Here is a 15,033-nt window from a genome sequence, read left to right as displayed (position 1 = left end):
ATTCCGCGTGCCGCAAATGGATCTGCGGGTAGTGATCTCAAGGACTGAACCCGGATAGGTCGAATAGCGGGCGGAGCTGTCCGATGCTCTCAAGCACTTTATCGCAGATCGTGCAGGAAGCTAAGAGGTTGGCATCGTCAATATATGATCAAGAAGGTTGGCAGAGCGACAAAGCGACGGATGACGGTGGAGGTAGATTACGGAAAACAGAAGAGACAAGGTAATTGGGGGGTATAAAGAAGACAGAGAGAAGCGGCGATCGAGCCCGTGGGCCCGGAGCTTGGGCACACCCCCATTTCCACGGGGACGCGGCGGGCGGTGCGGAGAAAGAGAGATTTGAAACAGATCGCTGGCCAAGGCCAGTGTCAAGCAAGAGATTCACGAAGAGCCGCAGGACTGTATTAGAGCGCAAAGCGACCCATCACAGGCTCATATGGGGGCGAGAAAAAGAAGACGAAGCCGGGTAAACCGGATGGAATGTCCAGATAGGGGTGAGCTGATAGATAGAAGGGGGGGGAGGGAGCAGGAAATGCAGAGATAATAAAGATCAAATAGAGGAAGGGGTCAGCCACCTACAAAAAACCCTCAAGATGGCGATTGATATTGATACCAGGAGCAGCTCAACCCGGCGCGAAGGTAGGCGAACGTGAGGACGAGATGTTGGAGAGAGCTGGGGGCGCTAGCTCGATCGGGTTAGCGGGTGCGTGGATCGCGCCAGAGCACGGGACCTGTTGGGACCGGCAACGCGGGACACGGAGAGAGGGCGACAAGACAGAGGCCACTTGAAATTAGCCCTAGTTGTTGCTCAAGGTTAATCGGGATAGTGTAAGTGATGTGTCGATGATAGGAATATTGGGATAGGAAAAGGGGGGTGAAGATGAAGTGTGCCGGTGTGGGGTCTCTGAGTCTAAGAGCCAGATCAGCTAGACAGTATGAGACTGTCTCAAGCAAAGTGACAAGTATCACCGGGAACAAGGCCTAGCCCAGCCTGAAAATTGATTTCAACTCGCTTGGGACCAGATCGTACCTTAGCGCCTGGTTACCCGCATAAGATGCCTTGGTATCTCCTCTCCCGGATAGCACTATTCAGGCGCCTGCAACCCGAAGTCCCAAAAGTGTAGTTTCTGGAAACAAATCCATGGAAATTAAGGAGGCATCTACATTTGATCTTCATGGAAAGCATTGACTAGGCAGGCTTTGCCATTGATGTGGTGTTCTTCAGCTGCCGCGAACGCAAACTTGGTATACAGGAAGCTTTACATATACCTCATAATGGAAATAGGCGGTGGCTAATGGAGTGTCTCGGAGTCGGATGGAAATAGAAGATCTGTTGTATTCTTCTTGAGTCAATGTGGAGAAGCTCCAACTAACATCCACCACGGTCAAACTGATACTATATTTTATGGGCCGAATCTCCCATCCAAGCTTCCCAAATCTCCAAGTATGTTACCTCCTCGAAAATCACGCGTTCCTCGTTTGAGAGCCGCTGGAGCTTTCCATCAGCCGATTATTGGCATTGAAATGTCCGGTCATTGAGAGCGAGCTTGCAGCAATCGTCTGGCCGGTAGGTGTCCGGTTTTGTTGATGAGAAGCTCTTTGACTCACACGCGACAGGTCCTCGAAGGCATACAATACCTGTGTGGATGCAGAAGAGCGCTTGCAGCGTTGATCGCTGACAAGATAGTGACGATGCTTGAAGAGGCCTCCCCATTACTTGGTGGATAGCAGAAAGCGACGCCGAGGTGGGTATCAATCTACTGGCTGTCCGCCGTCGTCTTTTGCCTGTTCGCTGCGGGGTCCATTCTCGATATTCCTTTAACGCAACTCATCGAGGACAACATTTGCAGTCGATATGCTCAACAAGGTACTACAACTGACAGGCACTGCAAAACTGATGATATACAGTTCAAGTTGGCCTATCTCAATGGCAACCTCCCCCTCGTGGAGGCAGTAGTCGGTATAGATCGCCCTGCTATCGACATTTGCATGAAAATTTCCGAGCTGACTCATTGCTCAAGGTATTTTTGTTACATTTCCATTTGGTATCTTGGCCGATAGGTGAGAGCGATATTCGAATTCCATTATTCTATCGAAGATGGGAGCTTTACTTACCTTGGCCTGGGAGTCCGCTGTTGTTGCGTTTACAAAGTAGTTCGAGTCCAGGCAATTTTGGCTGGTACGCTGTTTACGGTAGTTGTAGGTGGAAACACATTGCTCCTCGCTAATTTGTACTCGATCGCATCAGATTTGGTGGCTCAATCAGACAGGTACCCTCATACGGACACTGATTTCACTAAACTGCAAGTTAACTAACATAATTGGTAAGGGCATCCGCTTTCTTCCTGGTGGCATTTTCCAGCCTAGTGGGAGCCTCTCCTGGCCCAGGGCTCCAAGCTGCTTTTGCGATATCGCAATCCAGGCGTCAAGGATCTAATATTCGAGCGTGCATCGGTTGCATGTGCCGCTGTCGGGGCACTTTGCATGGCGGGGCCATAGATAGGGATGGTAATGGCCGGGCTGGCAGTGCATAGCTTAGTGGTAACTGATCTGTATTGAAACTAGGCTCCCATCAGCTGCTAGACAGGGGACTAACCTGTCACAGGAAATCATGGGCTTGGCTGTGGGTTGCGTAGGATGGGGAATCATACACAATCGAATCTAAGTGAGATTTGGCAAAAGACCCATCGCTGGCAGGGTAAAGGGGAGGCGAACTTCTGGGGGTCGTGGATACAACATAACCAAATTGACAAGGGTATACACGTATGCATATGCCGTCGAGATAGGAATGATTGGCTGTCAATTTGTGGCCTGTATACAGCTCTGGGTCTGAACTCGGGGCGCTATCGGATCTCCGGCGGCGAACCTTAGGTTCCTGTGCCAAGAGCCTTCGATTGGTCGTCACTGCCTGGGCACATTTGGGTCTTTGTGTAAACCCCAGGATACATAGAAAATAAATAAGAACATGATTGCCTATACACATGTCAGCTGATAGATCTCGCTCACAAAGTACTCTAGCAGGCTACACTTTTGTCCCCAATACTTAGCGGTCTACACCTGCATCGTAACAGTAGCACAGAGGGTACATCCATCAGAGTCTCCAAAGACATACTGCGAGCTGTTTGTAAGGCGAAAGCGAGAGCTGCAGATCCCCGTGCGAGCGGCCTGGGGGCAGTAGCTGAGTATTTTCGAAGTCGCCATTTGCAGCCTTTCGCAGACGAGAGCAACATACTTGGTAATTCTCACCGGGACTCCATCGGCTCTCTCGCTTCAACTTTCTATTTTCCATTTTCCTGCCCGCACGCTGGTCTCGCCATGGTGTTGACTCGGGCCACGGGCGCTTGCAACGATGACCAGTTTGGGCCTATCGTCGCTGCAGCAGACTGTCGCGGAGGATTCGACTTCACTGTAGTTTTCGAGTCCGGTATCCTGAGCCTCGTTCCAGGGGCTTGTTTCCTCCTTCTGGCATCTTGTCATCTGCCCCACCTGCTCAGACAGTCTCGGAAGGTGCTCTCTTCGATATTTCGAGTGGTTACACTGGTGAGTAGCCCCGTCTTCCAATACCTAAGTGGAATTTCATGTGGGGGATGACCGGGAATTCTAATATTATCTTGAACTAGAGTGTCTCTGTGACTTTTGCAGCTATTCAGCTTGCATTGCTTGTGCTTGTTGCAAAACAGCACCCCGTTGGAGGGCGCACACTGATTGCAAGTGCCGTTCTTGACCTATTATCGGCGCTGGGAGTTATACTGCTTCTTGACCTAGAGCACGTCCGGTCAATCCGGCCATCTTTCCTGGTCTCTGCGTATTTGTTCATCACACTGCTCTTTGACCTTGCGCGTGTGCGCACAGCCTGGCTGCTGCCGGAAAATCAGGCCTACTCCGCTTTTCTTTCCACATCTTTCGCCGTCAAGCTAGTTCTTTTAATGCTAGCTAGTGTTGAAAAGCAGAAATGGCTTCTACCAACCGAGAAGTATCATTCCACCGAAAGTGTGAGCGGGCCTTTCACCCGAGGCTTATTTACCTGGCTGAATGGGCTGCTGTGGAGAGGGCACTTAGCATCACTGGCTGAAGATGATCTCCCTGCCGTTCACGAGATGCTTTTGTCTTCGCGGTTATCTGTCCAATTCACAGATACGTGGGCCCGCTCCAACAAGACTGGACAAACTGCGTTACTTTGGGTGGTAATCAAGTGCCTGCGCTGGGAAATGGTGAAGATCGCCTTCCCGCGGCTTTGTGTAGTGGGATTTAGTATTGCGCAGCCATTTCTCATTGGAAAAGTGGTCAGTGACTTACAACGGACCGCCTCTTTCTCACTCAACATCAGCTATGGCTTAATTGGAGCCACTGCAATTGTCTTTGTCGGGATTGCTGTAAGCTTGTTGTCAACTCGTCGCACTGCTGGAAGCAGCACTGACAGAGCTTTATAGGTTTCTAGAGCTTCTTATGAGCACCTGGGATACCGTGCTACCACCATGATTCGAGGCGGTCTGATGAGTATTGTGTTTCAGCATATGATGGATCTGCCACCGGGCAGCACAGACGAATCCAGTGCAATGTCGCTTATAGGCTCTGACATAGAGATGCTCGCCGAATATTTTTATTCGGTCATCTGTGAGACTTGGGCAAATGTGCTTCAGTTAGCATTGGCTACATGGTTGCTAGAAACCCAGGTCGGCGCGGTTTGCATTGCTCCCATTTTGATAGTGACGGGTTAGTTCTGTCCATTTACCCGACCAGATTCCTCACTTACAATCATCTGACAATGTCATTTTAGTTTTCACAGCTTCCTCCTTCGCCATGGGTAATGCTGTTTCGACTCGGCAAAAGGAATGGCTTCGGGCCACCGAGAAGCGGATCAACTTCACAACTACCATCCTGGGGTCTATTCGCAATGTTAAATTTCTCGGCTTAGCCGAGATAATGAGTTCTAAGATCGAAGCATTGCGCATGGAGGAGCTTGAGATTTCTAAGAAGTTCCGCCGGATCCAGTCAATTCGTGTCTGCATGGGTACGTGCTTACATTCGTCCCTGTCCCGCGCCTGCCGAGTTGTTCTGAATAGCACATGATCGTACTGATATTTGACTCCAGTCAACTCTCCTATAATCATCGGCCAGCTCGCTACTCTGGCTGCCTATGCAATAATAGCATTGCTGCAGGACTCTGGGGGCCTTGCCGTAAACCAAGCCATCACCTCGTTGGCGCTTATTAGCTTGATGATCACACCACTAAGCTACCTCTTGTTGGCGATTCCAGACACATTTGCTTCAATAGGTTGCCTAAATAGGGTGCAGGATTTCCTTAAGGTTCAGAATCGTTGTGGTGAGAGCTCCAGTCCCCGATTTCAGATTGTCAACGTGAGCTAATAAGACTCACATTACACAGAGAAGAGACAGTTTCTCCAGCCTTTGCTGACTCATTCCACATCATCCAGCAACCTCTCTGGTATTGAGTTGTCTCCACTTACGCAGTTTCCACACAGCGAGAGAGATGTAGTCCTATCTCTACGAAATGTCAGATTTGGCTGGAAGTCTCCCTCTAAACCAGAGGCAAATGGTGTCACGTTTACACTCAATGACGCCGCTTCTGGGCAGCTTGTCATTCTTGTCGGTCCAGTCGGCTGCGGAAAGTCTACATTCCTCAAAGGTCTGGCAGGTGAGACGCCTGTGTTAGAAGGAGAACTCTTCGTGAAGTACCAAGACTTGGCCTTCTGTGAAGACACACCATGGCTATCAAATTCTTCCATACGGAATAATATTGTTGGCGAAAATTCATCGTCTACCTTTGATCCTGAGTGGTATCGCACCGTTGTGAGCGCTTGTGCGCTGGATGTCGATCTTAAGAGGATGGCGGCGAACGACGAAACACTAGTTGGCAGTAAAGGCTCTAAGCTGAGTGGAGGACAGAGACAAAGAATTGTGAGTAATGAGTTATGCCTATACGTCCAGAAAGATTCGGCCTCTCACTTAAGTCTTGGTGTGTATAGGCTATCGCACGAGCGGTCTATGCTCGTAGAAGCATCGCTTGCTTTGACGACGTTCTAAGTGGCCTGGACAATTCCACCGCCCGAACTGTATTTAATAATGTCTTTGGCACGACTGGAATCTTGCGTCAGCTGGGCTCTACTGTGTTTTTGGCTACTCACAGTGGTATGTGTACCTTATTCGTAGACTAATGGCCTAATTAACCACATTCTAGCCCAATACATGCCCCAAGCTGACTTGATCATGGTCTTCGGGGACAATGGCCAAGTTGCCAAGCAAGGCAGCTATGCTCAACTTCGAGACGACATTGATAGCTTCATTCAGCCGAAAGATACTCGATTCACACAAGCAGATGAGGCAGAAGAAGGCGAAAAGTCCGCAGATGTGCCGGCAGAGCCCCCGACTGCCATATTCGAGGCTTCTTCTGCCACAAATGGCGCTCGACGGACAGGCGAGCTTGCTGTATATAAGTATTATTTTTCTGCACTGGGTTGGTCACGAATTGCTTCATTGCTTCTCTTCCTCGTTACAGATGCCGGTATGAGCGGCTTACGCTGTAAGTTGTAATAAGATTCCCGACCGCGCATTATTGACCATACCTACCTAACCGCGACGGAGACTGTGCATTCGTCAACTTGAAACTGATTCTTTCCAAGATGTATGGGTCAGCATTTGGTCCTCCAGCAATGACGAAACTTCACGCCTAGGCTACTGGCTTGGACTGTATGGAGCATTTTCTGTTGTCCAAGCCCTTGCGCTTGTACTTGCCGTATTGTGTGTTCAATATCCCCCTTGGATCAATGCGTGCATTTTATGAGCTCTCTAACCTAGTTATAGCTGGACATGGGTTATTATTGTCCCATTTGCATCCAGGAACCTTCACACAGCCGTGCTACGCACTTGCATTGGGTGAATATCTCTAAATACTTGCTGCGAAAATTGGCTAATAACGATAGTGCTCCCTTGTCCTTTCTCTCGAACCAAGATACCGGAGCTCTAGTGACACGTTTCAGTCAAGACATGAGGCTAGTTGACATGGTCCTGCCTCGGGGTTTTATATCTACAGGGTTCCGTAAGTGCAGCGATGAAACTTGGAAGAAAACCGTTCAATATTGTAACTTCGCGGATCTCTAGAATTATTCGGAGCAATTGCTCAAGGCGCCGTTGCCATAGCCTCATTGCCCTATTTAGCAGCGGCTTTGCCTATTCTTATCGGAGTCCTATATCTGATCCAGAAGTTTTATCTTCAAACATCCCGTCAGCTGCGGCTACTAGAGTACGTTGCTTTTATATGCTTTCCCAGCATGAATATACTTCATATGTATGATTCTACGATTCATACAACTAATACAAATCATACACAGGATTGAGCTCAAGAGCCCTCTTTACACCCACTTTATCGAGTCACTGGCAGGAGTCACCACTATTCGCGCCTTTTCATGGACTCACGCTACGACTAACCGAATGCTTTCTATGCTAGACAGCGCCCAACGACCATACTACCTTCTCCTTTGTATCCAACGCTGGCTGAGTCTCGTGCTGAATCTGATCGTGGCAGGCATAACATTGCTTCTTGTTGGAGCATCTGTCGCTCTTCGCACTCACGTGGACCCAGGTCTTCTGGGAATAGCCCTTGTCATGATGATGGATCTGGGACTGGTCCTATCAGAGCTGATTCAAAACTGGACATTGCTTGAAACGTCACTGGGAGCCATTACACGCATCAAAGAATTTGTCGAGGAAACCCCTCGTGAAGAGACTAGTATGGCCCCTCAGACTCATGATGAACTCTTGGAATGGCCGACGAGCGGCGAGATCGAATTTTTAGATGCAGGAATTGCTTGGAGATTTGGCGAGACGAAACCTTTACTCAACGGTATTAATCTTCGAATTGAAGCCGGGCAGAAGTTTGGCCTGTGTGGCAGAACCGGAAGGTGAGACCAATTCCCATTTGTCCTCGGTGGAAGTCACGCTTTTTCAGAATCAAAACATCGGCCTGACATATTACTCCGAGCTAGTGGCAAGAGTACATTGGCACTATCCCTCCTTCGTCTCAACGAGATTGTATCCGGCCAAATCCGCATCGATGGACAAGATATCTCCTCGATGCCCGGATCATCAATCCGACAACGCATCAGCTGTCTCAGCCAAGAACCGTTCATTTTCCCCGGTACAGTCAGGGAAAATGCCGATCCCCTGGGCAAAGTTTCGAACGCGCAGATTGTTGATGCCCTGCAATCTGTGGGAATCTGGAGCATCCTGGCAGCAAGCCACAGTGATACCGACGAAGACGTACTGGATTCAAGATTAGATGACAACATCCTATCTCAGGGCCAGAAGCAGCTGTTCTGTCTTGCCAGGGCTTTGCTGAAGAGGAGCAAAATCTTGATCTTGGATGAGCCAACGAGCAGGTACGTTTATGTTGTTTTGCCCCGTTTTTCATTCCATTCATTGTGTGATAGCTGACGAGAAACCATGTAGCCTGGACCCTGAAACAGATGCAAAGGTGCAAAGTGTCATACGGGAGTCATTCCATGGCTGTACCGTAATAATGGTGGCGCATAGAATCCACACATTGCTTGACTTCGATCAGGTTGCTGTTCTGAACAGTGGTGAAATTGTGGAGGTCGGACATCCTCTTGATTTACTCAATAAGCCTAATGGGGGATTCTTGAAGCTGCTGAGCCTCGAGCCGTGACATCCAGGGCTCTAGGGCATTGCCTTTCGGGTTTTGCTCTTGCGACCGGATTTCTTTGTTATTCCTGTTTTTCTATTTCATTCGCGTTATTCGGTCTTGGAATATTCACAGGCGGACACCAGTGAAAACGTAAATTTGTACACTTCTAGATTCGTCGCCAAGGCTAAGGACTGCTCTTGATGAAAATGACTCTATACCATTCCACGCCACCTTGTTTCCAACCTTCAGATTAAGCAGATGAGGATCAACAAGTCCCATCAATTCACCTGACATCTTTCACGACTATCCTCAGACCATTAACCCAAGTAGCCCCCCAACCGACGACTGACGCACATAGATCCCGGGATCCCCGCAGAGCCCCAATTGGCCCGTGCAATGATAACCGCCCACGCCGCACCACAACACAACCTCCAACACTCCAATGTCCGACCTTCTCAGCTCGCGCTGGGCGCCTGGTGCGAGCGAGTACCAATACAGCCACCACTCTCTTCGCCGCCCTCATTCCGAAAACCGCACCCGATCGGCCTCCGCACAAGCCCCCAATCGCGTCCGCAATGGCACACCTTCCGCCCCAGCAAGCACAAACAGCACCCTCCTCCCACCCTCCGAAGAACTAAACCGATTCATGAAAATCGTCGCTCGTCTGCGCTGGAAACTCCCCTTCCTGGCCGAAGGCTATCGCCTGGCAACACTCCATGCCAATGGCGTGGATGTCTCAGATGCAGACGTCTCGCAGGCGGAGATCATGTTCAAGATTGATTTCCATGAGTACTACGCCCTCCTCGAGCGCGCGATCGTGCATTTACTGGGGGTGTTCAACATCACCGTTTCCTCTCGCGGACACCGCGGGATAAACGGGTTCTCCAATTCGCCCGCAATCCACCGCTACCACGCCAACGTGCTCCACGCCCTCGAACAAGAAACAACGCCTTTAACGCCCATTCTGGGTTCCGGGCGCGTGCATTTTCTTTTACGTAAAGCGAAGGAACTTCGTAATAGATGGAAAACGGCGGACATGACACAAGAAGAAAGAGAAAACGACCCGTTCGAGAAAAAAGAGGTGCTACCGTTATCGGCGTTTGATTTCGAGGATATCTTGTCGGGGATTTTTAATGGGCTTGAGGAGGCTTATGTGAGGGCTAGGGAGCACGTCGATCTTTGTAGACGGCCTGGGGAGGGGGAGGAGGGGGAGGAGATGGAATCGGAAGCGGATTGGAGGTTTATGGTCGAGGGCATGGATTGGGAGGCTGTTTAGGACCGAGGGATGGGGGCTTTCTTTGTTTTGCATGGATGGAGTTATGGTTGATTGTACAGTTTTGATTTGTCCCCTTTACGACTGGTTTCGTAGGGGATCTGATGGATTTAGGGTTCACGAGCTCTCTCGTTTAGGAGTCTTTAGATTCATGATACTCTCATTGCGCTGGTCTACGGCGTGCTTGTAAGCGTAGCAGTAAGGTGCCGGTCTGGGTTGAGGCGGTCTTTTTTTCCATCCGATGGGCGACATGAGTCGACTCGAACTCGGCGGGTATCATAGTTGTAGAACTTGCAAGTACTGGGGAGCACCCGGAGATGTACGAAGCACAGCTCACGACAGGACGAATGGATGGCCGGTGATAAACGACAATATCTTCATTCATGGTATAGGCAGTGACAAATTGAACTCATATCCATAAGAGAAAAGAGAAAAATAACCCAATCTTTCCCATCCCAGCCCAACCAAAGTGATCTGTTTTTCCAGTGATGGAAACCGGCTCTAATTCCCAACCCCGGAACCCATAAACGCACGACAAAAGACAAAAGGTTACCAGAAGAACACTGTGAATCAAAACCATTGAACCGTTGAGAGGAGAACAACCTCGAAATAACGATTTCGGGTAATCGGGGGCATAGTAGAAACAGACGCAAAGCCGAAGTGGCGCTGTACTGTCGATATACACAAAACGATGCAGGCCTTTGCGGATACCTGGCTTTGTGGCAGCGGGTCCTGGAGCGCCTTCTCCCCGGGACTCGTCGGATATACACAGAGTGGCATGCGGACGGTCTGGGAAATAAAGGCAATGCTTCCAGGGGCTGTTATAACCATTGAGGGGAATACTTCGAAAAGGAGGCAAAAAGAAAAAAAAATATCGTCCCAGCATAAGCTATAAACAGACATCAGGGGGTAAGAGAAAAGGGTAAGAGTCAAGCAGACAATATAAGAAGGTAAAGGGGATCCGTACACATCGCTCGCTAGAGAAAAGAAAAAAAAAAAAAAAAAAAGGTCCAAAAAAGCATCCATCCATAAAGCCGTGAGGACAAAGGAGAAAACATAGGAAAAGACACCACTGACATGCAGTCATGCTCTAATGGTGATATGGGCGAGTCATTCAACCATCCTCGTCAGAAGGCTCGGCGGAATCTTGCTCGCTCCCGTCAGCGCTGGCACTGGTCTTGGTCTTCTTTAAGTTGAGGTGATCATCGTTGCCCTCGCTTGACTTGCGCTTCTGACCGGCGCCATTCTCGATCTTGCCCAGGTCACCGATGTCCTCGCCATCAGCTGCCTTCTTCTCCATCGCGGCGACTTCGTCGGCAGTTAAGAACCGGCCACCAGGGCCTCGGGGTCGGCGCATAGCGTGGTTGTGTCGGGACTCATGCAGATACGGCTTGCGGCCCTTTGACGTCAACCGCAGCTGCTCCTCCAGCTTCTGTCGCGCAACCCGGCGCTTGAGGATTCGGTGGAACTGTTTGGCGTTGACGTAGAGCGGGGACTCTTCCTGGTTGGTGCTGGCTACCATTTCCGGGGATGGATGGTTCGGCTGGACTGGCGCAGCGGCCATGGGAGCACCGACGGAGGATCGGCCGACGTGGCTCATCACGGGCTGAGCGCTCTGAACACTGGGGCTTCCAACGTGGCTCATTCGGCGCTGACCAGGCATTTGGACCTGCGAGCCCATGGGAGGCATCTGTCCGGCCATTTGAGGCGGCGATCGAGGATTACGATCCTGCTTCATCTGAACAGCCATGCGCGGTGAGCCTCGCGACCCCTGGGCCATCTGTCCGGCCATGGAGTCTTGATGGAGCGGATAGAACTGCCCCGATGCGGCGGCGGTGGCCATCGCGGCAGCTTGGGTGGGAGAGATTCCGTAGGACTGCGGCATGGGTACGGGGGCGCCGTAACCCTGGGGGAAATTCATCTGCTGGTGAACAGCGCCAGGCGCATTCTGTGATTGCTGGTAGTGTTGTTGCGACGCCACGATTGGGGATGTCTGGTGACCAGGATGTGTCTGTTGCATAGGTGCCTGGGGATTGCTGGGCGAGGCCATGGACCCGACGGGACCACCAGGGTTCGGGGGGCCAGTTTGATAAGGGCCGGTCATATGTGAAGGGGCGTGGGGATGTTGGCCATGAGGCTGTTGATACTGCGGAGGATACTCCATCTTGAAAGATGCTTGCGACGGGATAGGTCCGTCACACAGCGGCGCGGTAACGTGATGGGGGAATCAAACCCAAACCAATCAGGTGAAAAGAAGTTTGAGCACCGCAGTGGATTGGATGCGCGATCGCAAGTGATAGAAGATCGAGGTGGACTGCCGAAATATGTTTGGCAGACGTTGCTGGGTCGATATTACCCAGGTGCGCGCAGAAGGGAGATAGGCAACCTTCAGTCGTGGGGCACCGATGATTCGACGAGCGAGAGATGATAGTCTGCAACCGGGGCATAGCGTCAGCAAAGCGCAGGACGGCACGGTTACTGGGTTTGAGGTGTGGGGTGACCTATGGGGCACAGCGCGGGAATGGAGACTCGGCGCCTACCTTAAATCACTGCAGGGCCAGGATAACGGATCTTTCGCGTTGAGGAATCGACCTGTGAAAGGGTTCTCGAACGCCCGCACTGCGGAGGGTTTGGCTCTTTTGTGCAAATCGGTCTACGCCCGTCCTCGGGTGTAACGTGGTTGGGCTGTGATGCAGCAGGACCGGGGGGTCACCGCGCGACTAGAGATGCGATGCGTTGGCAATAAGCCAGGGCGTTGATGATGCTGAATGCCACCCCCGACAGCTACTTGGGGGACTATTTCAGGCACAGGCAACCTTCGCCAAAGGCGTTCTTGCTCGTCTAGTTTCCCACTGGGGTTCGGACTAGCGGGAATGATTGCGCCTCGAGTCAGAGCGCGCCTTGCCAGGGTGGACGAATCAGGTCTGTGAAGGGTCAGTCTACCATTCTGGAAGATCCATCGCGATGCGCTGGCCACTTGGAAGGGGCTGATCCCATGGAGGGGCCTTTTGGATACCCGAGCGGGTTAGGCCGGGCGAGGCGGGCAGCGCGCAATGTATGCGTTGGCACGGAAATTGGGGAAGATGCAGCTGAAAACATACCTTGTGGATCGCCGGGTTCTGCAGAAGCAGGACAGATTTCGAGGCGAAAGGGCGAAAGCGAATCAAGATCGCGAATGTCTAGATGTCATCCGTTAGAGAAGATGCAACTACCCAGTAATGATGTCAAGGACGCGTGCAGCGGAATCAGGCTGGAAGCACAAAACAGAAACAGAGTCGCGCGCGCATCAAACAGAATCGAGAGCCAATGACCGCGAGGTGAGCCGAGGATGAAACACTGCGCAGGCGCTTTGCATGCCCCGAGGGCAGTGGATGGATAGTAGCGCGTTGTTTTGCCACGGGCGGGCCCTAAAAGCGCGCGCGCAACGTGGGATTGGAGGGGGTGGAAGGTGGAGGGGGAATCGCGATTACCGTAGACGGGATGGGCAGGGCAGGCACAACGGGGATAAAGTCCGTGGATAAAATGCCTTCCAATCCCAGTACAGAACAAGGGATCGAAGCAAGATGACTGGGGAGGGGAAGAGGGGAAGCCAACGAGAGGAGTTCTGTGCGGCGACTCCAGTGCAAGATCCGGGCAGACCCGAGATAAAAACGCGTGGTTGTTTACACGGCAGGAATGGGGGAATGCAGAGGAAGCAGAGGGTAAATAGCAGAGCGATTGAAGATTGCCCGATCAAAAAGAGCTCATAGTAGAACAGACATAAAGTATATAGCAGCACGAGGAAAAGACGATCCGGTTCATACCTTTTAGAATAGAATACCTACTTCCTAGATCAGGACGAGCACAGGAGCGAAGATGATTGGGCTCGGTGACGGGACCAGAAGTGGGCGAATGAGCTGTTTTAAGGAAGTAAGGGTGGTCAGTTCTGTGCGATGGTTGGAGGGCAGATGAGCTGGAGAGCAGCGGGCAACCAACGAGAATGGGCAGAGGGGGAGAAAGGAAAGGCGAAAGGGGGAGATGGGGCATTTTGTACCGCTTCCAGCTGAATGACTGGCCGACGCGTTGCCGCCCGGCGTATCATGGCGTATCAGAGTCCGGTGGGCCCGGTGGGTCCCCGTATTATTGGGTATTCCGCGGTTACTACGTGCGTGGATTGGGCCCGAAACCGTCGTCACCGTACGGTCACCGTATCGACAGAATCCGGGCATCCCGGCAGTCATGTGCAACCGGCTGAGCGGTGAGGGAGGTCGACCTGGAGTACGGAGGCCGGACCTGACCTGACCTAGCTACCGCGTACTCGTCGCAGGTTCTCATGAGATATGACGGGTTTCTTTGTGCTCGGTTCCTCGCCAGCTACGGAGGTCGCCTTTCATTCTGGCTGCCCTTTTGGTGCAATTCCCTGCGGGATCTGCCTCGGCCTTCTCTCCGCTTCGGGCAACTGTCCTCCACCTCAGGTCCCATCCCACCCCTAGAATCCCCATGCCGCCGACTTTCCATGATCCGGTGCTGACCCCATGTCCGTTGTGATGATTGTGATCTTGGTGATCTTTGTGATTACCTCGACGATGAATGAGTCGGCGATCGCCCCCTCTCGTAATTCAGCCCAGTTTCGCCCCCAGATCGGACCCCACGGTGTCCCCATCGTCCTATGGATGACGCAAGTGCCAGTACCGTGATATCGACGAACCCCAGGCGGCATTTCTGAGTCCGATGTCTGATGACTGTCTCGTATCTCGTATCTCATCTGGCGGTCACCATTCTGCTCACCGAGGTGGCTGGGCCCAAACGGCGGACGGTCTCCGTTTGCTGCGGAGACCATTCCGTTCTCCAGGCTGTACACCGTAGCCATACCGTACCCAGGTAGCCAGGTAGGAAATAGTCGATCTGCTGAGCTCTGTCTCCACGTGCCTTTCTGCCCTGGGCCGTCAACTTTGCCTTGGAGATGGGCCATTCAGCGTTGATCTCGATACGTCCGATCCTCGGGCGAACCCCACGTGTGGAAGTTTGACCGCTTTGGGGTGCCGAGCTCGAGTTATCCATCAATCAGACTAGGTAGGTAAATTTGGAGAGTAATAGAATGATTGACGACCTCCTTTTTTGA

General features: G+C 51.7%; 5 protein-coding genes across 5 annotated transcripts; 3 read left to right on the top strand and 2 right to left on the bottom strand.

The window, feature by feature from the left end:
• Positions 1–1,725: 1,725 nt before the first annotated feature.
• Positions 1,726–2,531, top strand: N7498_000137 (uncharacterized protein; the record flags this gene model as incomplete). Its single annotated transcript, XM_058447200.1, has 3 exons — positions 1,726–2,018; positions 2,064–2,267; positions 2,327–2,531. Coding segments are annotated over 3 exons (702 nt in total), but the record flags the coding sequence as incomplete, so codon positions are not given.
• A 781-nt stretch (positions 2,532–3,312) lies between these two features.
• N7498_000136 (uncharacterized protein) lies at positions 3,313–8,680 on the top strand (the record flags this gene model as incomplete). Its single annotated transcript, XM_058447199.1, has 15 exons — positions 3,313–3,537; positions 3,618–4,370; positions 4,428–4,710; positions 4,775–5,008; positions 5,090–5,320; positions 5,384–5,916; positions 5,985–6,147; positions 6,197–6,538; positions 6,639–6,756; positions 6,820–6,891; positions 6,939–7,054; positions 7,117–7,258; positions 7,347–7,916; positions 8,001–8,393; positions 8,464–8,680. The coding sequence occupies 15 exons, from the start codon at positions 3,313–3,315 to the stop codon at positions 8,678–8,680; spliced, it is 4,392 nt and encodes a 1,463-aa protein (XP_058312610.1).
• A 421-nt stretch (positions 8,681–9,101) lies between these two features.
• N7498_000135 (uncharacterized protein) lies at positions 9,102–9,935 on the top strand (the record flags this gene model as incomplete). Its single annotated transcript, XM_058447198.1, has 1 exon — positions 9,102–9,935. One exon carries the CDS (start codon positions 9,102–9,104, stop codon positions 9,933–9,935), a length of 834 nt encoding a protein of 277 aa, XP_058312609.1.
• A 1,111-nt stretch (positions 9,936–11,046) lies between these two features.
• Positions 11,047–12,096, bottom strand: hapB (CCAAT-binding transcription factor subunit HAPB; the record flags this gene model as incomplete). The annotated part of the gene is made up of 1 exon (XM_058447197.1): positions 11,047–12,096. One exon carries the CDS (start codon positions 12,094–12,096, stop codon positions 11,047–11,049), a length of 1,050 nt encoding a protein of 349 aa, XP_058312608.1.
• A 2,304-nt stretch (positions 12,097–14,400) lies between these two features.
• Positions 14,401–14,883, bottom strand: N7498_000133 (uncharacterized protein; the record flags this gene model as incomplete). The annotated part of the gene is made up of 1 exon (XM_058447196.1): positions 14,401–14,883. The coding sequence occupies one exon, from the start codon at positions 14,881–14,883 to the stop codon at positions 14,401–14,403; it is 483 nt and encodes a 160-aa protein (XP_058312607.1).
• Between the last annotated feature and the right edge of the window lie 150 nt (positions 14,884–15,033).

Source organism: Penicillium cinerascens (assembly GCF_028974065.1).
Source record: "Penicillium cinerascens strain IBT 15544 chromosome Unknown contig_16_segment0_segment0, whole genome shotgun sequence".
Classification (NCBI taxonomy): Eukaryota; Fungi; Ascomycota; class Eurotiomycetes; order Eurotiales; family Aspergillaceae; genus Penicillium; species Penicillium cinerascens.
This window is presented reverse-complemented; position numbering and strand designations above follow the sequence as displayed.